The 26,513-nt window shown below is 46.3% G+C and overlaps 1 protein-coding gene across 1 annotated transcript in view; it reads left to right on the top strand.

Moving 5' to 3' along the window:
- Positions 1–7,004: 7,004 nt before the first annotated feature.
- The window catches only part of FBN2 (fibrillin 2), a 969,744-nt gene continuing 950,235 nt past the window's right edge, over positions 7,005–26,513 (top strand). Inside the window, exons 1-2 of the mRNA XM_085632710.1 lie at positions 7,005–7,462; positions 9,327–9,409. Coding sequence (XP_085488836.1) covers positions 7,275–7,462; positions 9,327–9,409 — 271 coding nt within the window. The 5' untranslated portion in view covers positions 7,005–7,274. The remainder of the gene's footprint in view (positions 7,463–9,326; positions 9,410–26,513) is intronic.

Below are 26,513 nucleotides of genomic sequence, written 5' to 3'. Positions count from 1 at the left end.
CATCAATTCTATAGGCAACTCTTTTATAGTGATTGTTAGGATATGTTTTTAGAAATATTGGGTCTCCCAAATTGAGGTAAAGTAGAGTGCTAAGGCTATGATAGGCCCATGTCTTCTACAAACGCTACCACCATGCTTGAGCAATCGTCGTGTATAAATATATATATATATATATATTATCTACTGGCGGTCGCCAGTAGATAGTTATAGTTAGGACCGTGTTTCCATAGGAAATCTCAAAATTCTATTTTGAATAACTTTGGCGCTGGTTGATGAATCTTTGCGAAATTTTTAAAACTAATGGGGCGCTCCGCTCAGCTCCTACCCTGAAAGTCTCGGGGTGATTCGTCAAGCGGGGGCCGAGAAAAAAGGGGGTCCCAAAACACGTTTTCCTCATGCATTTTTCCATAGGACCTTTAGTCGAAGGTACAGCCCGAACGGCTGAACAGAATTACTTGAAATTTGGCAGAGAGGTAGTCCTCAGGTCAGGGAAGTGCCTTTTGCAGGTCTGATGTCAATCTGTTCAGTATTTCCTGAGAAAATAGCATTTAAAAGCATATAAATATCTATTCGCGCGCACCGTGCGCGCACGGTGCCGTGCGCGAGCGAAATTCTGATTGGTTGTTAGATGTCGGTCAACATTCGAATCGGTCGAAATCAGGAAGTGTCGGCCGTCATTTTATCTCTTGCACTGAAAAGGAAAGGGGGAATAAAGGTGGAAAACGTGAAAAGGGGGCAGGGAAGAGAGTTCCTGACCCCCTAGCCTTTGTCAGGGGGTCACAGAAGGATTCCCAAGGGTGAAATAAACATTTTATATTTTTTTATAAAAATCGCGGAGTACGCGCACGGTGCACGGTGCGCGCAGCGCACCGTGCGCCCAACGTGCGCGCACGGTGAAATACCTTAAAAAATATATATATTAATAACTACATAACTTAGCATTTAAAAAAAACGTACAAATTCACTGAAAAAACCATAGGTTTCACACACGTTATAGTTAGGAATTAGCATTTAAAAAACCTTGCAAATTCACTTAAAAAACCATAGGTTTCACACAGGTTATAGTTAGGTGGACATTTCACTCGTAAAAAACCAATGAAATTCCCCCGTTATAGTTAGTTCAGATAACTATAACTCGCGTGACCGCCACTCTATCACAAGGATGATGTCATCAGTGATGTCATGAGTGATGCCACTGACCATGTCATGAGTGATGTAATATGTGACGTCATGAGCAGTGGATTGCTGGCGCGCGAGTTATAGTTATCTGAACTAACTATAACGGGGGAATTTTATTGGTTTTTTACGAGTGAAATGTCCACCTAACTATAACCTGTGTGAAACCTATGGTTTTTTAAGTGAATATATATATATATATATATATATATATGCACTTGTCTTATCTTAAACACTAAATCTTTTTGTACATTTTGTGGCAGCTTATCTTATTTTGTATATAACACAATTTTAAAATAATAGCTTGCATATTCACTGTGCTCTCAAGCTGGGACCTCTAGCACTATAAATAAGCAAACTTGTTTTTAGCCACGCCCATGGCCCTGGTCCCACTATTGCTGACCCGCCCCCATTGCACATAGTATCACAGTTCTATCTTGTACTCTTTTTTATACACTGCAACCGCTGCATACAATTTGATGTCTGAATGTTCCTTGGAAGGTTTCTATCAAAAGATTGCATGGGCCCGTGAGGAACCACGTGCCTAAAGCTGTATTAAGTGTGTAAGATGTACAGCGCCACTCCTGCATAGTCACACGGGTCCGGTGGCCTTATCTTATGTAGTCTGTCTGTGTAAATTAAAGATTTCGATACAAACTCCTCGCATTTCCTAGCTACATGCAGAGACGTTTTAATGCATGGGCAAAGTGGGCTCTGGCCCAGGGCCCCAGCCTTTCAGGGGGTCCCCTGACAGAGTCAGCTCCGTTCTCCAGAGTTTTGCCCTAATGACCTTGAATATTTCTTTAACAGATTGTTTTAAATACTGTTTTCCTTTAATTTATTTTTTGTGTACCTGATGTGTGTGTCTAGTACAGCCATTTTGCAGAGAAATGTTGTGTTTATGTTTCATGCAATATACATAAAAAAAGTTTCTTTTAGATCAAAATGAGGCCTAACATACAAGAAATGGGAGGGCGTCACAGAGATTATTTACAGTAATATTGGTGAGCTGCTGCTGTGTTACAATATTGAAAACACACATAACTATCCCTGAATATTAGATGTAAACACATTTATGGCCTTATTTATGAGAACTGATGCATCGCTGTGTGAAAACAGGGATGCATCACTTCTTAGTGCGCCTTACTTGCAACATGATGGATGCGTTATATTTACTGTATGATGCATGATGTCGCAAGGAGTTACAGATACGTCAGTATTTCTGACGTACATGTAGGCGCAAAAGTGATGCATTGCTGGGGTGTGTCTGAAAATACACAACTCCAGCAATGTGTCCTTTCACATGGGGCAAGCCCCATGTGAAAGGGCCTGCATCAGTCTTACGCCTGCTGTGAGAGAGGTGTAAAATATTGAAGCAATGTCGCCCTAGAAGTGGCGCACTGAGTTGTCATAGATTTCAATGCGCCACTTCTACGAATTTTTTTTGCGGGGGAACACACACCCTGCATAAATTATACCTGGCGCGGGTATAATGTGGTGCAGGGATTTACAAAGTGACGCATCTGCCTAGATGCGTCACTTTGTAAATAGAGCGCAACATGGCCGGTGCGTCACAGAAAGTGACACATTGGCGGCATAAAAGTGAAGCAATGCCTCATAAATAAGGCCTTTAGAATTTGGACGAGTGTTCCGTTGCACTGTCAGGGACCTAATGAAATGAAATAGTGTATTTAATTAAGCACGCAGCTACTCAGACTAGAGTGTCCTGGAGCGTGACAGCGGGGGGGAAACATACGTATAAGACCCATCAGTTATTAAAAAAACAGGTTTTTAAGTTCTTCCTGAAAGAGAGTAGGTCTGTGGTTAGTCTCAGAGACTCAGGGAGTCTATTCCACAATTTTGCAACAAGAAAGCCGAGGGATCTGCTTCCAGTGCAGGCACAGCATGTTTCTGGCATGAAGGCCAGGTTGGCATTGGAAGATCTTAGGGGTCGAGATGTTGTATAGCGATTAACGCGCTTATTTAGGTAGCCGGCTCCTAAGCCGTGGAAAGCTTTAATGAAGATGGTCATCGCTTTGAAGTCGATCCGTTCTTTTATGCGAAGCCAGTGTAGAGACTTAAGAATAGGGGTCATACTAGATCTGGGTTTAGGTCTCAGGATGGCTCTGGCAGCCGCGTTTTGTACCACTTGTGGGCGCTGGAGAAGGGATTTGGGTAGCCCGAAGTACAAGCTGTTTACATAGTCAAGCTTTGATCTCACCAGAGCCTGCACCGCGATCTTTCTGCTCTTAAGCAGTAACAGTGGCAGGATTTTTTTTGCATCCGGAGTATGCCAAAGCAAGCGCAAGTTAGATTTTGTATTCGAAAGCGCATGGAGAGTGTCTTGTCTAAAACAATTCCTAAGTTTTTGACTTTCTCCTTTTACGCGGGCGGGGGCGCAGATCTTTTGGCCACCAAGAGCTCCAGTCAGGTGTTTCTGGATTACCAAAGAAAACAACTTTAGTTTTGTCAGGATTGCACTTCAGCTGATTAATCTTAAGCTAGTTAAAAACCTTTGTGAGGCAAGACCTAATCATTGCCCCATCAAAGTCGGTTCCATTTTCACATGTAAAAATCAGCTGAGTGTCATCAGCTTAGGAAACAATTTTGGCGCCCTCTTCCTCTACTAGAAATGCAAGGGGGGATAGATATATATTAAAAAAGATAGGACTGAGAATAGAGCCCTGAGGGACACCTATATTCATGGCCGGAACTGGGGATAAGAAAGGGGAGCCAGATGTCCTGAGATCAATTTGCCAAGAAGGATGACATCCATGTTAAGGCGGTCCCCCCAGGCCGATGTTAGCAAGTCTCTCCAGGAGCCTCTTATGTGGGAACGTATTGAAGGCCGCCAACAGATCGAGCAGTATCAGAAAAGCCTTGCCTCCCTGGTCCAGCTTACCATTGTGAAATTCAGTCACTTCCAGAAGAGCAGACTCCATACTGTAGCCCTAAAATTGGATTGGGACTCATGAAGGAGCTTCACATCTTCAATGTGTTTTTGGAGGGCCTTGTTTACATGTTTCTCTAATACTTTGGAGAGGGCCGGAAGAAGGGAGATTGGCCTCTAGTTGGCAGGGACCGTCGGTGTGGCGTTAGCGTTTTTTATCTGGGAAGAATCTTAGCATTCTTCCATAATTTCGGCATGTTGACTGAGGAGAGAGAGAAGGAAGCATTAAAGAGCTGGTTTAACGTGGGGTTTATGGTGGGAGCTAATAGGTTCAGGATATTCGCTGGACCTGGGTCGGTAGGAGAGCCAGACTTAATGCTTTGGAGAAGGGTCAGTGACTCTTCAAGCTGAAACTCGGGGGAAGCTAGTAAAGATGGAGAATCCAAGAGGTAAAATTTGCTATTAGAAGGTCAGTTCTCCCTCTGAGATGTTAGTGAAGGCTTGTTGGATCACGGAGATCTTTTTGTGGAAGAATTTAGCTATTTGCTTAGACCATTCTTCCATGCATGGCCCTTCCTTTGTGCCGGCATTCGGAGCGGTCAAGGATTTAACTGTGCTAAAGGTTTCCTTACTCTTATTTTGGGCATTTTCTATCTTGGTTTGAAAGAAGTTTTTCTTGGCTGCCTTCACAAGAATTTAATGAGCTTTTAAGGTGTCTTTATACACCTTTCTGTCCTCAGGTAGATGGGATTTACGTAATTTCCGTTCCATTTCTCTACAATTTCTTTTGCTAGATCTGTGGGAATCGTTAAACCATGGAGCTGGTGGGGCCGACCACTTTGAGGAGCGGGAAACAACAGGTACCGCTGCACCAATTTTGGTACGGAGCCATGAATCTATTGAGAGGGCGTCCAAGTCGGGGCAGCCAGACTGCTCCGGTGAGGAACGACCGAGGGCATCTGCTAACATCGGGATGGATATTTTATGGAACGTTCTGTAATTAGGGACGCTCTGCCATGCGTTAGCCCGAGGGGTTGTGGCAGATTTGGGAATGATGAATTTTAATAGGAGGTGGTCAGACCAGGTAATGGGAAGAGGTAGGCTTACTGATATGTCAAAGTTGTGAAAGATTTGGTCTAGGGTATGGCCCTCCTCATGGGTGGCTGAAGAAATAGATGGAAACATGTTGCAGGCCTGCAGCGTCTCCAACAAGGAAATTGTTTGAGGGTCTTTTCCATTGTCCATATGTATATTCAAGTCTCCCAGAATAAGGCAGTTGTTGTATTTTAAGGCCAGGAAGGTGGTGGCTGTATTAAGCGTAGTAATAAAATTTCCAATTGCACCAGGAGGTCGGTAAATCAGAAAACCAGCTATGATATGATGGTGGGATAAGGTACAGTGAAGCCTAAGGACTCTGCGCCCTCGATGTTTTCCATTAGGGTGGGAGAGCAGTCTAGTTTTTGATTGTAAATTGAGGCTACACCGCTCCCCTTCCCACTCGGTCTGTCCCTTCTAAGGATTTTATAAACCGTAGGGATAGCCAAGGTGATAGTAGAGTTGGAGGCTTCAGACAGCCAGGTCTCAGTGAGAAATAAAAGATCAGGCTGTTCGTCTAAAAGTAGGTCATAAATGTGTGGTTCATGCTTTTGCATAGAGTGACAATTTAAAACGGTGGCCTTTAAGTCCTCTGTTTTCTTATTGTTTTTACACTTATTGTTGAGTGGGAGGATCTTGGGTGCGAGTTTCCTGGGCTGGAGGAGAGACCAGTTGCACTTGTTGCATCGAAAGTCTACCTCCAAGCTCGGACCAGCCGCTGTACACTGACATAATGGTAGCCGCCTAAGGCTAAGCAGTTTTTCCCTATTGTAATATAGTGGAATAAACTCAGTGGAGAGGAACTGGGCAGCATGGCTGGTGCCGGACGCCTACGGGATGCTGACAGGCGCAGACGGGCTTACCTTTGGCGTGCATCAGGAATATATAGGCTAATGCCTATGATGCAAACTTGGGCGTGGGCGTGGGCGGAAGTGAGGAGCCTGACATTAGCCCCAGCCCTCTGCACAATCGGTGTATCAGCTGCGGCGGACCAGGACTGGAGAAAAAGCGAGATGCGAATCGGAGCAGCTAAGGAGGTGTAGGCAAGCAGAATAAAGTAAAGTGAAAGTGCACGTAGGTAGGAGAAATTGTTAAAAAGCACAGAATAATTCAGCCACACATATACAATTTAAAAAGTATTAAAAACCTAGTAGCAGGGCAGGACACACTAAATCCTACTGCTGTCAGCTGCGCACGTCCGTTTACATCGGGAATATATAGGCTAATGGATCGCTAACGCAGCTGAGGAAGTGGAAACGACGTGGGAAATAGAGGCTCAAATTGGATCATAAATTCAAAGCTGTTCTGAACAGGGGCCCCCAAAATATGTTTGTCCCAGGGCCCCCAAACTCCTTAAGATGTCCCTGGCTACATGAACACACTGACCTTGGGATCGTGGCGGAACGATAAGAGAGCTCACCCGCTACCGAGACTAGAGTGAATGCAAAGGTGAATAAAATGTAAGACACGAGTGGTAATAAATGAATATAAAGAGGCGTCTTGGCGCGCTCACGTTGACTGTAACGTATTTGTAACTTGAAGAAAGTGAAGACATCATTACACTTCGATAAAGAGTAAGAAATCGCTTTAGAAACTCCTCAAAATCTGGAGGCATCCACACATGATGAGAAAAGGATGTCTGTAGCGTCTGCCAAACTGGGCACTCACCGTGCCCACCTTGAGGCGGCGCCTGTGTGGGCGGGAGGGGGGTTTGGGAGGAGGTTGCGTGAATCGTCCCTTCCCCGCCCCCGTGTGCTGAAGCTGCAGCCCGAGCCCCAGTAGTGGCCTCATAAGTCCACCCCGCTTCGGCTCTGGCACTGCCCCTCTCCCGCTCCGGCACGCTGCTTCCACTGCTTGCTCTCACAGGCGTCGCACTGCACTCAGCGGCCGCTGCTCGCCACTGGACTCCTACATCTGCTCTCATCTGTGCTGGGCTGAGGACATCGGAGTCACGGAGCATCACCTTCCGGGGAACAGCGCAGAGCCTGGATTGGGGGGCTGCAGCCGCCAGGTGCACGGAGGACCCCGGACTCTATTCCGCTCGTTATCCAGCTGTGCATAGTGCTCACTCGGGACACAGCGGCAGGGATAGCCTGCTTCCCTTCCTCCAGCCATGCCCCCGCGGGAGCCTGGCCTCTCGTCTCCCCGGCTGCTGATGCTGCTGGGGTGCGCGCTGCTGGGGGCCGCCGGGCAGCAGCCCCAGTTCACCGGAGAAGGAAAGTCAAGCGTCCTAGAGGCACAGGACGGAGGAGCTGCCGCCAGCCGGGTCCGGAGAAGGGGGCAGCAGGACGCACTCAGGGGGTAGGTATCAGAACTGTCTTGGATTTCCAGTGCATGAGTTTTTTTCCACCCCTGCACGAGCTCCCCACAATCCCGGCAGAACAGTAACGATGGCGCATGAGCTCTGCCCCGTTTGAAGTCTTTTAAGTTGGCAGGGGCACTGGGGTTCGGGGACCCAACCTCGTGCCGAGTACAGCACGTCAACTTGATTTGGAGTGTGACAGGAGAGTGACGAGGTAACACTCCGGCACCACGCTGACTTCCCTCCCACTCCCTCCCGTGGGAATGCAGCTCAAAAACTCGCTAAACGCGTACCGTGTGTATTGAGGCCACTTTAAAGTGTGTATTCCTCTTGCATACAGTATGACAGTTGTGTCCTCGTAGTCTCGTTTCCCCGCTAATTGGATGAATTATTTGCTCTTCTGAAAATAATCGAATCCTTCCCACCTGGTGCAGCACTCTCAACACCGCATCACGGAGATGTGAATCTATCATATGAGGAACCGCGTGCTCCCGAATATCTCCTTTCCATCCTCAAAGAAGCGCCTGGAGACGATTCTGTTTGTTGTCCGCGCTATTAAATCATTTCCTTCATTCATTGTAGATAGTATAGCCACAACGCAACATCGAGGGTAAAACACCGTATTATGCGGTTTTCAAACTAGGTACGGGCAGTGGCGTATTGTAAAAGGATTGCCACCCCCCCCCCTTCCAAAATGTGAAGAAGGGGGCATTTTGTATCATATAACTCACAGGCCTTGGGCTTAATGGGGTTTGTCCCAACGGGTGCGGGGAGGGGTCTGTAATGCAGGAGCTGCACGGGCCTGCGTTAAATCCCTGACCCTGGGCCGTCTTTTTCCACGGATTGGGTGGTTTATTGGTCCTCAGTATCTCTTTTCTTACCTGTGTGTCTTCCCCGGGATGCAATGTGGCAACTGTCGCAACGTTTATTTGAACGTGCTCCTAAAACCATTCTTTCGTATCCTTTGCGCATTTCCCACCACAAATCACTCCTTTTTATGTCCATATCTTCTCCCATCTAGTTTCACATTTCCTCTCTATTAATCTCCTTGTTTCCTCCTCTTGGTTCATTGCCTCTCACCCATCTACCGCCTTTTCCCATCTTCTCTCGCTTCTGCACTCCCTCTGAACGTGCTTTCTTTGCCATTCTCTCCGCCCCTCACTCTTGAATCACACCACCCTTACCTGCTTCTTCGCCCATTATCCCAAACACCAAGTCCATTCCTCGGTGGCTTTTTCCTGTGTTCCTTTCCTATAGAATTGCCCTGCATCTGCCCAGCAAACCCCAGCACCATACCCTCTCCGTGAACTAGGCAGCTGTGCTTATCTGAAATAAATCTACACCGTCTGAATGGCTTTAGTGTTTAAAGTAAACAGTTTGGGCGACTGCAGCTGGAGCTAAATATAGCCGCCGGAGCGGGCGAGCTCTCGCGCCACATTTTATACTCGTGTAAAAGTTACGTGAACGGTTTGATCTTTTCCTTGACACATTACCTTAAAAGTGTATTCCCAGTGCGCATCTGTCCAAGGTGAAACCAACGAGAAGAAATGGCGGACTCCATGACCCCAAGGGGCAGGCAGGCTGTCAAGTGTTGGACACAGCATGCTTCTTGTCATCACAGGAGCAGGAAGCTTTTTTCTAATTTCAAATTATCGGTTTATGGAGGATGGTTGGATATTTCAAAGAGCGCGCTCTGCCTATTGTTTATGGACAGTATGAGAGAACGAGAGTGTGTGTGCTTGCCTTCAGTCGATTTTTTCCTGTACCACCCGGGATATTATCATGCACATTAGCAAATAGTGAGTTGCTTGAAATGCATTTGCTTTGACACGTTTATGTTATGTTTGTTTTTATTTCAAACAGGCCAAATGTGTGCGGCTCTCGATTCCACTCGTACTGTTGTCCAGGATGGAAAACCCTTCCCGGAGGAAACCAGTGCATTGTCCGTAAGTGCCTGCCCCTCTTTTACGTCGCCTTTTCACTCACACTGGGAGTTATATCAGGGATGAGGAGAAACAACACATTTTACGCCTGAGGTGATACTTGCCCTTTTCAAACACAAGGCAACACATCTATGCAACATATGGGGTTGTGGGATGTGGTGTGCTCAAAAGTTGAAATGATTTCTCTCTCACACAGTATGGGTGCATGTATGTTCATATCTAACCAAGTGAGTATCCTGCAACCATCAGCAGTCCGTTTTTTGCACTTCCTGGATTGTACAAACTCTGCTTCCAAGTTCATATTCTCTCACAATCTTTAGGAAGTCAGTAGTGTGCTACCGCACAATCATTCCCTTTACCCCACGGTCAGACCCCCAGAATCTTCCTATATACTGTCAACACAACAAACTTACCCAGTCCTTCAGAGGCCTCTCTTTTCAATGTCATACTGAACACACTCACCCGTTCAGAACCTCACACTCAATCAATCAATCAATCAGGATTCTTGTAAAGTGCGACTACTCACCCATTAGGGTCTCAAGGCACGGGGTGGGGGGGTCGGGGAGGATCTGCGGTTCAGTCAAAGAGCCAGGTCTTGAGGTCCAGCCTGAATTGAGGCAGAGAAGGTGATTGCCTGAGATGTAGAGGCAGGGATTTCAAGGTCTTCTCAGCGAGGTAGGAGAAGGATCTTGTTCTAGCTGTGGTCTTGCGGATCTGTGGGATGGTGACCAGGGTTAGTTGTGCAGAGCGTTGATGTCTGGTGGGAGTGTAGAAGGAGATGTGGTGGTTGAGGTAGGCAGGTCCGGTGTTGTAGGTGTGTGTTAGGAGCTTGAACGTAATTATTTTGCTGAGCGGGAGCCAGTGGAGTTATCTCAGGAGACCAGTGATGTGGCTACATTTATGATTGCGATGAGTCTGGCGGAGGAGGTCTGGATGTTCTGCAGTTTCTTTAGGAGTTTTTGGGTGGTGCTGGCGTATAGTGCGTTGCCGTATTTGAGTCTGCTGCTGACAAGCGCATGGGTGACAACTTTCCTGGACTCAGTGGGGATTCACTTGAAGATCATACAAAGTAGGCAGAGCATGTGGAAGCAGGAGGATGAGACAGTGTTGATGTGGCAGTTCATAGAGAGCGAGGAGTCCAAGATGATGGCGAGGTTACGTGCGAGGTCTGTGGGTGTTGGGAGGGCTTCGACCACGGCAGGCCACCAGTAGTCGTTCCATGTGGAGGGGGTGGAGCCCAGGATAAGGACTTTGGTCTTGTCTGAGGTGAGCTTGGGGGAGCTGTCCTTCATCCAGGTGGCGACCTCCTTCATCCCTTTATGGAAGTTGCTCTTGGCGGCTGTGGGTACGCCTGCGAGGGAGAGGATCAGCTGGGCATTGTCGGCATAGGAGACAATGTTGAGTCTGTGGCTTCTGATGATGGCTGCAAGTGGGGCCATGTAGATGTTGAAGAGGGTGGGGCTCAGAGAAGATCCCTTGGGCACTCCGCAGCTGATCTCTGTGAGTTCTGAGTGGAAGGGTGGAAGTCTGACTCTCTGCTTTCGGCAGTGAGGAAGAAGCGGATCCATTCTAGGGCTTTGTCATGGATGCCGACGTCGTAGAGTCTTGCACAGAGGGTGTGAATGGAGATGGTGTTGAAGGTGGCCGAGAAGTCCAGGAGGATGAGGGCTGCAGTTTTGATTTGGTCGAGTAGGGCACAAATGTTGTCTGTGGTGGTAAGAAGCGCAGTCTCGGTGCTGTGGTTGCTTCAGAAGCCCGACTGGGAGAGGTCCAGGATGTGTTTCATTTCAATGAACTCAGAGAGTTGGGTGTTGATGGCCTTCTCTATGACTTTGGCTGGAAAGGGGAGCAGAGAGATGGGCCTGTAGGGCTTGAGATCTCTTGGGTCGGCAGAGTGTTTCTTTAGCAAGGGGTTGATCTCTGCATCTTCCAGTATTCGGGTAAAGGTGGGGGTCTCGATGGAGCAGTTAATGGCATGACAGAGTTCGGGTGTGATGGAGGTGCCAGCTCTGTTGAAGATGTGGTGAGGGCAGGGATCCGAGGGGGCTCCGGAATGGATGCTTTTCATCATACTGAGGGTGTTGACAGAGGTGAGGGTGGTCCAGTTGGGCAGGGTCAGCTGGTGTCTGGAGTCATTGGGTCCGGAGGTTGCAGGTGGGGGTGGGTTTTGGGTTGTAAGTGTCATAGATCTCCTTGATCTTGTGGTGGGAGAAGGCGGATAGGCTGTTGCAGAGGTCTTAAGGGGGGAAATGTCTGCTGTCTCTGTGCTGGGTTTGGTAAATTCTTTGACCATGGGGAAGAGTTCTTTGCAGTTGTGCGCTTTGGCGTTGATGCGGTCCTGTTTGGCTGTTTTCTTTGTTGTTCTGCTGAAGTGGTGGTGTGCGGTGACGGCTGTTTAGAAGGATGCGTGGTCTGCCAAGATCTTGCTGCTCCTCCATCTTCTCTCGAACCATCTGCAGGTGCGCATGGATTCTTGGAGGGCGGGAGAGAACCCGCTGGCTTTCTTGCAGGGCTGCTTGCCTGATGGTTTCCTGAGGGGGGCCAGTGTGTCAGCGCAGTTGGAGATCCAGTGGTGGAGGGTGCGTGCTGAGGCGCTGCATACGTAGATGTCGGTGGTGGGGTTTTGCTGAGGGAATTGGTGAATTCATCTTCTGTGACTTTGTTCCAGCTTCTGCGAGGATGGCAGTGGGCGTGGTGGGTTTGGTGAAGGAGAAGTGGAAGCAGTGGTGGTTGGTCCTATGTACCTCGAGGGTGTGGCAGGTGGATGTTGCTTGTGGAGAAGATGGTGTCGATAGTGTGTCCTGCTGAGTAGATTGGAGAGATGACCATTTGCTTGAGACCGATGGTGGCGAGGTTCTCCAGTAGGGATGAGGTGCTGTGTTCCACACTCTTTGTGCATCACACATGCACAGGGATACATCCACATTCAATCCTTGTCTTTCTGAACCTCACATTTTGCTATCACACATGCACATACCAATCTACCATTCAGACCTCTCACTGTGCCACCACACACCCAGACGTACACACACACACTTTGCATTCATATTTTACAGCCTAACCTACAAGAAGACTGCATGCTGTATTAATACATTCACTCTTCCACCTGACCCTTACTCTGCTTCCAGGCTCTTTCTATCCAACAGTGCCTCTCACTGGTACACAATGTTCCCGTCCACACAAACTGCAAAGTGTGCTAACACACCTTGTCTTCTCAAAATGTACACTGTGATAATATACACCCTCTATCCTTCCACAGTGCACACTATACCTCTGCAACCAGCCTGTATTCCAGAAGTGCACACCGTGTTCGTGCACTCAGTCTACCTTTCATACGGCCACTCTAGATGCTGCCCGTGCAGGTCAGAGCAGTGGGGTCAGGAGGGAGGTTTAGGGGGGAGTTGACAGATGACGACCACGTAAACTTAAAAGAAAAAAGAAAAAAAAGACTTACCTTGCACTCGCTACATTGCCAACTCGTCAATACGGCTTGCGCAAGGTGAGTGGTTTTCATTAAAAAAAGAATTACGTTTATCTGGTTGTCATCTGTCGACTCCCCCCCACCCTGCCCCGCACCACTGCTCTTCCCAGCACAGTGCGCGCCTGTGCCACTCTGTGTCAACTGTCACTCTACTCTTTAGAACTACAAACTGGTCACCGCATCCACTTGACGAATCTCATCTGGTTCAATACACATTTCTCTCTCTCTGCCAGTCAGGCGAGCCCTCGGTGGCTTCATCTTGACTCTGTACAAACTCAGATTCCTCTAGACCCATGCAGAGTTAAAGCTCAATCTAGCCTACAGAGCCGCACATAATAACAAGATATTTGGAGCACATATGGGAATTGTTAGACTCATGTTATAATATACATTCGCTGGAGGGCAGTACAATTCTGCCTTTTCAAAATATGGCAGCGCCCCAGCATCAACATGTACAACAAACAAGTACTGGAATATAACAAAACCAGAAGGCAGAGTGGGGATAGATGCAGTGGTTTAAACCCTCTCTTTCTCCTCTCCGCTATCTAATGGTGAAGGAGTGCACCCTTAGTCTACAAGTAGTAAAATAACGTTCATGTTAAAGATAATTTATTGTAAATCGCCCAACATTTTATATGCTGTAACAATGTTAACTGAAAAATGATACATGATGGTCAAAGTGAGTTGGAGGAGGTGCGGTGGATATTAGATTTAGAAGTCACGTGCTCAAAGCTGCAAGGAAGAATGTAAAAACAACCTCTGGGTGTTTAGTAAGTCAATATTCCGGAGTTAAACAGTAATTCATGACAGTTCCCAGTTTGTGTTCATTACTTGCTCAAGTAACAGGGGATGCCAAATATTCAAACTCGCTTTCTGTGCTGTGAACTGCAAGGATCCTATAGCTTGGAAATGTTTGACGGCCACCAGGCACCACCGGCATGCACCTATGATCTGTGAAGTTCCCCCTGTGGCGGAATCCACAGGCTATACAGTCCCGTCCTGGAAACCCAGTGCAGACCTTTGACTTTGAAATGCTGTCCTGCACACAGAGATGAAGGTCAGTTCATGGATGGTTCTGACATGTCCTTCTGTGATTGTATACTCAGGACATCTGGCCCAAACATGGGGAAACACAGCATGACTCAATCTAACAAAAACTCTTCAGCAACCTCTCCTTCCCTCTCCATTCCGCTAAGACGCATTATGTACAGATTGCAATGACTAAATGTTGCGAGTGAAGTCCCCTGAGGAGTCCTCCATGCCGGCCTCTTACTAGCTAAGCGTACATGCAGCGGGTGTCTTAACAATATAACTTCACAGCTGACAAGGTGGTATCCTAGGGCCCTACTTGTAATGAATGAATTCTTTATTTGTGCGGTTTCTTAAAACCATCACAATAAGAAAAAAACGCAGCATTTTAAAATGACAGAATTAGAATCTGGAAGTCTAAAATCCAGAAATCTAAAAAGTAAAAAAAGCAAGTCTATAAACACGACAATTGTTAAAATTTTTCTTCTGCAGTCTTCGATAAAAACAATCAGGTGATAAAAAGGTGGCCGGGCGGCAGCCGTGCAAATGCCTGTCTGACGGCCTTTGGGGAAGTGTCCATCAGTTTTGTACGGGTATAATGGACAAATTTGCCAAAGTTGGCCATATGCTTCACTGTGTCCAATGTGTAAAGTCAATGGACTGCCTCCTTTGCAGTGCGAGTGCCCAGTTAAAGTAGAATGTGCCTGAGGTAGATTCTGCGGGCTAGGCGCAGAGCCGGGCAACAGAGTAAAATATGGGCCAAAGACTCTCGTTTGTATTTACAGAGACGGCTCTCCGCATTAACTGGCCTTACTGTCCCAGATGGTTATAGTTCTTTAAGGGAGAGAGGATGTAATCTGGCTGCTAGGATCCTATGTAGGGCTTGGCTCCCCACTGCCTGCGTAAGATGAAGTTTGAGGTTGTGCAGTGTGTGGGGGAGGCTTTGAGACTCGTGGAATCCTCTTGCTACCAAGTATTTCATATCCAAAGTGCGGGATCGTAGACGTACTTACTTTTTTATTGTACTTTTAATAGTGGCATACTTGATTATGCTGGGGTTCCAGTTCCCTGTTGCAAGTTGCAGGAGGTCTTTGGCGGAGGCGAGACAGGCAGACCAAGGGTCGTCGGGTTCTTGGTAGATGCTTTTTATAACGGCCTTCATGGAGTTCTCCGGTGCCGCTGTTGTTAGATAAAAGTATTTGCTCAAGGTGGCCATCTCTTCCAGTTTTTGTTGGCTAAGGTTACATTCCAGACGTATTAGGTTGTTCCTGGTGCAGGCCGGTAGGCAAAATAGCTTCTTGTAGGCTGTGCAGTGTATTTTTTCTAGATCTTTCGCAAATTTCCCTGGAAATGCCTATTGGCATAATTGAGAGATGGTAGTAGTTTCACCTCAGTACTCTTTGGATAGCCGTTGTTGTTGGACTATGTAGGGTGGCGTGTAATTTGTAGAGGGCATAGGTGATCTTTTTCCCTTTCTGCTGCAGTTTATGGAGGTGGACCCCTGGGCGGCCCGTTTCGCTAAGCCAAACCCCCAGATAGTTGTAATGTTGTATACATTCCAAAGTCAGCGGACCCTGCCTTCTCATAGCCACTTTTGTTTTGGGTAGTGGCCAAAAATCATTATTTTGGACTTTGTTGCGTTGGCGACTAGCTTATTTTTGGCGTTGTAGACTGCAAGGGCAGTAAGTGCTTTTTGTAAGCCAATTTTGGTGTGATCTAAGAGTTCCAGGTCGTCAGCGTATTGCATCAGTTGGATTTTGGTGCGCCCGATCCTGGGGGTGGCTAGTGTGGCTCCGTTAAGGGCTTAGGCCATGTCGGCTGTGTATAAATTGAAAAGCATCGGGCCAGGACACAGCCTTGCTTTAGCCCCCGATCCGTGGCGAGTTTCTCTGTGGCAAACTCGCTCAAGAGTTTGACCCTTACCCAGGTTCATGAATACAGCGATCTGATGGCTTGTAGTAAAGACGGCCTGATGTTCCAGCGTTCCAACTTCCGCCAGAGGATGGTGCGATCTCCATTCCGCAAAGACGCATTATGTACAGATTGCAATGACTAAATGTTGCGAGTGAAGTCCCTTGAGGAGTCCTCCATGCCGGCCTCTTACTAGCTAAGGATACATGCTGCGGGTGTCTTAACAATATGACTTCACAGCTGACAAGGTGGTATCCTAGGGCCCTACTTGTACTGTTGTAGTACCTGCAAACACAACCCTTCTCTTTTCCCCATTGTGGAAATGAAGTGTGATTAGTAGGATATTTGGTCTCAATAGCTCAGCAATAGGTTTGAGTGTAAAGCAACCTGAACACTTTAGAAGATCCTCCACTCTCGCTCTCTCTTTCTCTCTCTATATATTACCAAGAAGTAGTCGCCACAGGGTATAGGTAGGATCGAGTTTCCATGGCAAATGCATTTTTTGTGCTGCTAATAACTTTGGCGTTGTTTGATAAATCTCCACAAAACTTTCTAAAGAAGTGCTACTTTTTGACTTGTGCGAGTATGGAACGTATTAGGGTGATGTGTTGAGCGGGGGCAGAGAAAACAAGCATTGGCATAGCCAATAGCTCTCGCTTTTGGGACCTTATAAGTATTTAGTTATGCAGCACAATATCCTTGGTGCAACAACATTAACTGTTGCATGGTTAAACACATATAAGGTCCCAAAGGCGAGACCTATTGGCTATGCCAATGTTTGTAGTCAGTGTGTTGTGCTGCTGACACGTGATGATGGTGAGACCTATTAGCAAGGTTTTGTAGCCATGCTGTACAGCGGTCCAGATGCTTTGCAGTGTGGCTTTTGTTAAAAGTGCATGCTGGATGCATCATGGTCTTTTAAAAAAAAATTATAGTAGCCAGGCAGCACACCAGCTACCCTACTATGCAGCAAAGCTGCATATCATTGCCAAAGTTGTCAATGCCATGCTGTACAGCAGGAACAAAAGTCAATGACAGTGCCAATAGTCTCAAAGGCGAGACCTATTGGCTTTGCTAATAATGCTTATATATAGTTAATTTCCTCAAACATTTTGGAGGAGTTTTATAAAAAAGAAAAGGATGAAATAGCCATGATTAGAATGCAGCGCATTCAGAAATACATTAGATGCTTCACAATAGAGCAGTCAAATATCCTGAGCATCTAACAACGGGGTAGTGTTCAGGTGGGTATAGGAAAGCAAGATTGTTCTGAACGAAAGAGAATCCAGTCAAGCAGACACTTTAAAACAAATGATCTCAAACTGAAATCCTCAGGTTCTAATTCAAGGTATACTAAAAGATGAAATAGCAGTTTCTATTGTGCCGCCCGATGTAAAGTTCGGAATGAGTTCTTTCTACTCTTAAAGTGGTAATAGATGCCGCAAATCAGTTGAATAAGAGTTCTTCCAGCCACACGATTTTAACAGGCAATCATGATTGCTTAAGTAACCTGCAGAAGCCATGAGTTAGAGCTACCAATCAGGAAGCGGTGGTGTGGCAGTGAGAAAATAATAGTACTCGACACCAGGCTGCAACATGACGGGACAACGCTGCAGACAGAGTAAAAAAAACAAGTAATCACAAATCTATAACCAAAAGAACAAACCCATTCAGCCACTCTCACATACACTCAGAGACCCACACAGTCACTCATTCATCCAGTCACTCACATACCCATCCACAAAACGACATTGTTATTACACTACATTTGGGGATCTCTCCTCACTGGCTCCCCTTCCCTGATTCGATGATTCTTGAGATTGTACTTCCAGTGAGTTTATATTTAGATTTAGATAGGGAGTAATGCATTCTCCCTTTAGGGCCCCTCCCTTTGACTGTTTGTGTATATTAATACACCATACAGTCACTCACACAGCCACTCACCCATGCAGCAACGTACACACCCACTCACTCACCAATACTGCTACTCACACACCCACTCACTTACTCACCCATACAGCCTCTCAGCAGAGCCACTGGCACACCCACACAACCACTTACATACCAATTCACACATCCATACAAGCACTCATGTCTACTCACTCACCCATACAATCATTCACACAGCCACTCTCCAATACAGCCGCTCCCAAACCCACTCAGTTAACCAAACACCCACTCAAACAGCCACTCACTCACCCATATAGCCATTTACACACCCAGTCACTCACCCATGCAGACACTGTCACATTCAGTCATCCATACAGTCATTCCTACAACCACTTACCCATCCTACAGCCCCTCACACAGTCACTCATTCACCTATACAATCATTCACACAGCCAATCATTCATCAATACATCTACTCACAAAGCCACTCACTCACTCATACAGCTACTCACCCACCCACTTATTCACCCATACAGCTACTCACATGCCCATGTATTCACCCGTACAGCCACTCACACACCCACTCACACACATAGTCACTCACACACCTACTCACACATTGATACACACAGTCATACAGCCACTCACACAATGTATGGTAAAAAAATGGAATCTCTCATTATTAGCACACAAAGTATACTAATTTAACTGTTGTGGTACTTTAGTATATATGTTTAATGCTCAGAAACGTTTAGAAAACACTCACAATTTCTGTATGATGTCATCAGTGATGCCATGTGAGCGGTCATCAGTGAAATCATCAGCCATGTCACTGACCATGTCATAAGTGATGTAATATGTGAGGTCATAAGCAGTGCATTGCTGGGGCATAAGTTAGAGTTAGCTCGGGTAACTATAATTGCTGAATTTAACTGGTTTTGTATGAGTGAAATATGAGTCTAACTATAATGTCTCTGTAACCTTTGGTTTTTCAGTGAATTTCTAAGGTTTTATTTTATTCTATTTCCTAACAATAACCTCCCTATAACTTTTGTTTTTTCTTGTAACCTGTGTTGTTTTAGTGAAAAAAATAAATATATATATATATATATATATATATATATATATATATATATATATATATATATATATATATATATATATATATATATATATATATGCACAGAGCATTCATCAGTTTCTCCAAGGAAAAGAATGCACAAACTCCTCTTCGTCGGTAAACACTTTTATTTGTAAAAGTATTAGAGTCTCCCTTCTGTCATGACGTGTTTCGGCCGACGAACGGCCTTGATATATATATATATATATATATATATATATATATATATATATATATATATATATATATAAAAAAATCCACGAGGACCACTGCCTGCCCTTAACAAATGAAACAAAACGTTTCATTTTTCTTTTTTAAATGCATTCCATTTTCCTTTAAAGAAAACAATCAGCATTAAAAAAAATGACTGCTTTATTTAAAAGCAGTCCCAGACATGGTGGTCTGCTGACCATAGCAGGCCACCATCCCTAGGCGTGCTAGCCATTCCTAATGGGGTCGCAAAGTGTAACAGCCTCATCAATATTCATGAGGCATGCAATTTGCGACTCCATTAGGAATCGCTAACAGTGTCTGAGACACTGTTATATATCCCAATTTGCGAGTCACAAATGCGACGCAATTTGTGAGTCGCAAATTGGAGTGTCGTACATCAGACTCTAGGTGTGATATTTGTGATTTGATGCAAATCCATTCAGTAGTTTTAAAGAAATTAAGGTTCAAAATGTATGTATATGTGGATAGTTGGGTTCGCAGGACTCTCGAGGGAGTTCTGTAAGCACACAACTCTAAATAATAAAGCAATATGATGGGCCGAACTGGTCTCTTTATTTATCAGCTGTGTCGCTCCTGTGGGCCCAGCAGGAGCTCCCACTCTTAAATGGCTGGCCTTAACACAAACAGAAATGTTGGGACCGCCATTATAGGACTCAGGGGCTTGGTCCCCGTGTCTTTAGCATTAAAAGTAATTAAGGTATAAATGGGCTTGGTAGGGATGCCCTGATCCCCTAGCCCTTGTTGGGGAGGTCCACTCACCTCAGGTAAAATTTGGAAAAAAATGTTTTTTAGGATTTCGCAATTCTCGTCAGTCTCCTCGGAGCCTCTACAGCTCCTGTACTTAGAAAGAAAGTCTCATGGGAGCACAGGTGGCTGTGCTGGATCCTAAGGGACTCTCATGAGAGTCCTGTGGGATCAAGAAAATAATTTAAAAAAATAGACAGTGCACAGCAGGGCTTTGGTCACCAGTGGAGTTTGGGCACAAGCATGGGCAAAAGCTGCGTGCAATGGGGGCTTGCAGCCCACATGGGTTTGGACACAGGGCCAGGCCACATGAGAGGCTATATGGCCAACACCATGCTGTGCGCAGCCACTGATTGGCATAATTACGTGTGGTAATAGAATCTTCCTTTATGTTAGAAAATATAGAAAATTACTTTAAAAAAACACACTGAAACTCACTCGTTATTTCAAGTAACTATAACTCGCGACCCCGCCACACACAGTGTTGTGATCAATGATGTCATTTCAGATGTCATCAATGTCTTCAATGATGTCATAGAATATGAGTGATATAATATGTGACATTGTAAGCAGTTCATGGCGAGAGTGTGAATTTTAGTTAATTGAAAATACCATAAATGGTGAACTTCTGTTGTTTTTGTTTCACCTTCCTATAACATCACTTTAATGTTTGCTTGTTTCAGTGAATTTCAGAGGTTTTTTTGTAATGCAAATTAAGATATTATTACCATACCTAACTATAACCTTTGATTTTCTAGTGAATTTCTAGATTTTTTCTAATATAAAGTAATATTTTATAACCATACATAACTATGGGTCAGTCACAGACAGTCATGCTCTTCGCCCAACCCCACACAGTAGGCCACCCCATGCAGCGCACACCCTTTGACTGTGCACAACATGTGCTGAAAGCCGACTGTCCTGCTGCTCTTGGCCTCCGGCTAGGCCCTTGCCCAACCTCTTGCAGATAGAGAAATCTCTGCTCCCACTATGAGAGCAGAGTAAAAATCTGCTCCCGCAGGTCAGGAGCATTCTGGTGTCCAGCTCCTGCCAGCATACAACATGGGTGCTGGCCTGCAAGCCGACAGCAGCTGCGGGGTCCTTGGGGTTTTCCCCATGGCCCTTAATGATTTGAGGATATGTGGGTCCCCTGGGTGGACACTGGGGCACCTACAAATCAAAATAATGTCCCACTCCTGCTAGGGGAGCCAGCTGGAGCCCTGTGGGGCTTTGGGGGTCCTGCAGCTGTTAATGAATTAAGGACATGTGGGGGCTCCTGGCTTGCACTGGCACACCCACAAAACTAAAAAGCATCAGGCTCCCACCAGGAGATACATCAGGGGCTGCAGGGATTCTGTGGGTCCCCTGTTGCTCACAATGATTTGATGACATGTTGGTGCCCCGTGTGAACACAGGGGCACCCACAAATCAAAAAGTGTCTGAATCCTGCTAGAGGAGCTAGCTGGCCCCACAGGGGTTCTGTGGTTCCCCCCACATGTGTTAATGATTTGAGGACATGTGGGTGCCTATGGTTGGCACTGGGACAGCCACAAAAGCAAAAAGTGCCTGGTTCCCATCAGCGGAGCCATATGGGGCCGTGGGGGCCCTGGGGCTCTCTAACAGCCCCTAACAATTTGAGATCATGTGGGTGCTCGGTGGGGCACAGGGACAACCACAAAACCAAAAAGTGGACTGTCCCACCAGAGGAGCTGGCAGGGGCCACAGGGTCTTGGGGCTTCCCCCACAGTCCCCAAGGATTTGAGGACATTTGTGGTGCCCTGGGTGGGCACTACCGCACACACAAAACCAAAAAGCGTCTGACTCCTGCCAAGGGAGCTAGCAGGGACCTTGAGGGAATTGGGGCTCCCCTTCGTTGCCTCCGATGATTCTTTATGTTGTGGGTGCCCCGGGTAAGCACCAGGTCACCCACGGAAAAATAAAGGCTAGCTCCCATAGGCATGCCATATATGCCAGTGCTGGGTAGCATGCAGGGGCCACAGGTGCCCTGGGGTTTTCCCCATGGCCTAAAATTGATATAAAGTGTAAGTGTCCCAGGTGGGCCCGGCGACCCTCGAAAATAAATAACCCCCCCCCAAAAAAGCATAATAGATGAGTGGCACTGCTCCAGCAAGGATCACGACATAATGTCCCATGAGGGATTTTTTAAAATCAGATTTTTAATTCTTGATGGTGCCCCTAGAAGGGGCAGTGGTACCCCTAAGCAGTTTATTAATGGAATGCAGCAGCCCCAAGCAATATTAAAAAAGGCACAGTAGGTCTCCTGGGTCATTGACTACATGACCCCAAGAGAGGTTACCATATTTTTTAAAGTACTCTAAGCTGGAGCTGTATGCTCTTCAGCTGGGGTGCAAAAACACCATATGGTTGATGCTTTGGCTGCACTTTGTGGCCTTAAATTCTTTAACAAAAGACTCAAAGACATGTTCAATGTTTTTTTTAAATAAATTCTTTATGGAAATATTTTGAGACAATCTCTTTTCTCAAACATTGCACTGTGTGAATTTATTAGCTTTAAACTTGATTACAGTCTGGTCTGGTTTGGACAAACCACCACTGCGTGCACTTTGCCTTTACCACACCCACCGTACACCAATGCCCTCATCGCCTCCCCTGTCGTAGCTGGAAGAAGGTAACCGAAGAACATCTCACCACCTTTCTCAGCACTACCTCACCGCCGACATCAGCAGACGCTAACATCTCAGCACACAACCTCCACTGATGGATCTCCAACTACGCCGACACTCTGGCAGCCTTCAAGAAGTCACCCGGCAAGCAACACTCCAAGAAAGACAGCTGGTTCACTACCTCCCTCCAAGAGTCCAGATGCACCTGTAGGCAACTCGAGAAGAGATGGAGAAACATCGAAACCCTGGAAAATCATGCAACCTACAAAACCGCTGTAACCGCAAACAATCTCCTCCTCAAAACCGCAAAGAAAACGACCCTCCAAGACAGAATCAACATAAACGCACACAACAGCAAAGAACTCTTTGCCATCATTAAGGAGTTTGCCAGACCCAACAGTGAGACCACAGATGTCTCACCCTCCCAATGCCTCTGCAACAAACTCTGCACCTTCTTCCACCACAAGATCAGGAAGATCTATGACAGTTTTGAGACCCAAGACCCAACCACCATGCCTGACACCATTGCACCCAACTACACCGCACCCCAATAGATCCTACTCAACAGGACTCCGCTCACCACAGATGACACACTCAAGACCATGAAGAGCATGAAGAGCATCCATTCCAGAGCCCTCTCAGAACCTTACCCTAAAACATCTTCCATAGAGCAGCCTCCTCCATTGCCCGAGCTTCGTCGCACCATCATCTGCTTCATCGACACCACCACCTTCCCTGATGACTGGAAATGTGCCTAGATCAATCCATTGCTGAAGAAGCCATCCGTGGTCCCGACAGACCCGACAGACCTCAAGAACTTCAAACCCATCTCCCTGCTCCCCTTCCCAGCCAAGGTCATCAAGAAGGCTGTCAATGCCCAACTCTCCGAGTTCATCGTAGTGACCACGTCCTGAACAGCTCCCAATCCGGCTTCTAAAGCAACCACAGCACCGAGACTGAACTCCTTCCTGTCATCGACGACATTTGCTTTCTCCTCGACCAGGGCGAAACCTCAGCCCTCATCCTGTTGGACCTCTTGGCAGCCTTTCGATACCGTCTCCCATCACACCCTTATCATGAGACTCCACGACACCCGCATCCGTGGCAAGGCCCTGGACTGAATCCACTCCTTCCTCAAGGGCCCAACACAGCGGACTACCTCCGTTCCTCCCAGAACCCATAGACAGCAGCTATTGAGTGCTCCAGGGCTCCTCCCTGAGCTCCACCCTCTTCAACGTCTACATGGCCTCCCACACTGCCATCGTCAGGAACCACAGACTCAACTTAATCTCCTATGCCGATGACACCCAGCTAATCCTCTCCCTCACCAACGAAACCACAGCCGCCAGAATCAACTCCCACAGAAGGATAACAATTCAAAACAACAGAGCACAGCACAAAATAGTTCCAACTGACCAACTTAGTCAGTATAGGATTTAATACCAAAAAGAGAACAATAAGCTCAACCAACAGTGTAATACAATCTTTGTCATAAGTGAATCAGTTTAAAAAATGTTGACACGTAGAATGAAGCAAGCAGCCATGAAGCAAACAGCTGACACATATTTCATCGTTTATACGACTTTCTCAAGGCTAGTGAAAGAAAAAATTGTACAATGTATGGCTGAAATACAGTACAAAAGGGAAATATTGCTAGAAGTTTCCCAGTGTCAATCACTCAATCACTTTCCCAATATCTAGATAGAAAGTTTTAATGATCCCTATGAAGAAAGCAATAAAATGGAAATCAATACAGTGGAAAAAGAAAAATGGAAAAAGTGCATGATAGAGACAAGGCCCTACTTAGGTACATAGGAAAGTTACTACAAAACCAAGTGTGCCAAAGTCTGTGTGAGATTTTACAAGTCAAGAGTTATATCAAACCCAATTATTCAGTGACTGAAGAGCACCAAAAGTGCAAAGAACCAAACAGAAAAAAACAAATTTGTGTCATAAGAGGAAGCAGGACACCTTTTAGGGCTCTAGCATTCCCAGAAGAACTTGTGTACATTTACGGAGGAGAAGAGAAGCATATAAGTGATAATATTAAGTTCCATGTTGATTTCCACTTTATTGAAACAGTTAACATGTAGACACACAATTATCATTGCATATTACAGACCGTGTTGCACAGGGTTGCTCTCATTTGCCAGCACCATGATACCAATCCTTGTATTGAAATAATATAGTTTCAGCATTTGATGTGACGTCAAATGTTCTGGATCAGCCCTTAACCCGCCCACCCAAAGCAACAGAAGTGCCCTCCTGTTCATAGTGAGTACACTGCTCTAGTGGCATCAGGGATCTGCTTACAGGTGCCCGATACCTTGGCACAGGTTACTAGAGTCCCACGAGACCAGTAGCCACTGGCTGTCCGTAGGAGGGTAGTGATTGGCTAAAATGCCAGAACACCCTGATACCCACAGATGTCACAAAACGAAAGGTGTCACCAAGAGAGATATGAGAGTGTCTTTAAAATCTCAGTTCCTCCATTAAGAGGAATAATCTATTGTAGGTAGTGGGATTATGAGTTTACCCCTATTTCACGGCGGCTGAAGGCGAGCAACGTGAGAGGAGCACATCCTTTGGAGTAAGTGTGACTATAAGGGGTCTCTCCTTGCCCGCCATCAGTTCTAACTCGAAATAGGGGTAAATTCGTAATCCCACTACCTATAAGAGGATATTCCTCATAATGGATGAACTGAGATTTTAAAGACACTCTTATCTCAACTGGAGGAAAGAGTATCAGTATACTGGGACAGGTAGAGTCCTGGGGAAGGCCGGCGTGACCCTACACGTGGGGCACACACACACAGCCGAAACATGTCGACCACCTGGCAGGAGGGGTGTTAGGAGTGCATCACATCTCCCAATCACCACCATCCTTCATGTTTTTAACCCTGGCCAGAGGGTCCAGGAATAAAGTTTTAGGCATAGTGACACTTCCGAGCTAGTCTTTCTTTTTTGGTTTTCAAAAACCTTTATTAAGTATAAAGTAATGTTCTGCAAAGCAAGGTAGGCGAGGGGAAGAACACAGTAAGCCACCTACAACCACAACGGGCCGGCCGCGTCAGGTGGGACAAGGTTAGCTAGTGGTGTTAAATGATCATAAGCTGTTTGAGAAAAAAAAAATGGGAAAAACAATTGAGAACAATAACATTACCACTTGAGCACAGTTAGAAGTAGAAGATGCCCATTTATGCTGATGTATGCTTACAATATGTCTAAGAAATGATTTTGCACTGTAGTTTGTCACCTCTTTGGGCATTATACCCTGGTCTAGGTGAGATCCCACATGCCTCAGTTCACATCTCTGTTGTGTACCCCATCATTGCTAATGCAAGGTTCAGTAGCTGTGTCTGTGGCGTGTTCCAAAAGATAGGTTTGGAGGGGGGCCCATATATCTTGTGGACGAGAAGAAGGTGGTAAGAGTTCAGCATAAGTGTGTAATTGCTCTTGACAATAGATAAGATCTGGCAGCCAGACTTTAAATTTGGGGTCCCCCCCCGACCCAACCTGCAAGCGATCCGCCTCCTGGCGAGAAGGAGTGCTAGGGATGCGTACTTTCGCACCTTCACGTCCAGCGTCTCAGTATAGCCCAGAAGCACGGTTAGGGGGTCATCAGGAATATGTAGTCCAGTCATCTGGTCAAGCGCTGTTAATACCTCTGTCCAGTAGCTTTGTATGGGCTGGCAGTCCCACGCCAAGTGCCTAAAGTCTGCTCCTGCACTATGGCAGCGGTCGCACCAGTCATTATCTCGAAGGTGAAGGCAATGCAGGCGCGCAGGTGTGTAATAAAGACGGTGGATGTATTTGTAAAGAGTGATGCGCAATCTGCTGCTGGCGGAAATGTTTCCAGTTTGGCGACAGCAGAAGGACCATTGGTCCTCGGTGAAGGGGGAGCCCAGTTCCTCCTCCCACCGACCATTGGCTGAGGGGAGATCGTATTCCCGGTCACTTTGGATGGTGTGATATAGTAGGGACGCAATGTGTGTAGGGGTAGTTTGCTGCAGAAGGGTGTGTAGGGGGGACATAATTGGGGGCTCCTGCGGA

Source organism: Triturus cristatus, chromosome 2_1 (genome assembly GCF_964204655.1).
Source record: "Triturus cristatus chromosome 2_1, aTriCri1.1, whole genome shotgun sequence".
Taxonomy (NCBI): Eukaryota; Metazoa; Chordata; class Amphibia; order Caudata; family Salamandridae; genus Triturus; species Triturus cristatus.
This window is presented reverse-complemented; position numbering and strand designations above follow the sequence as displayed.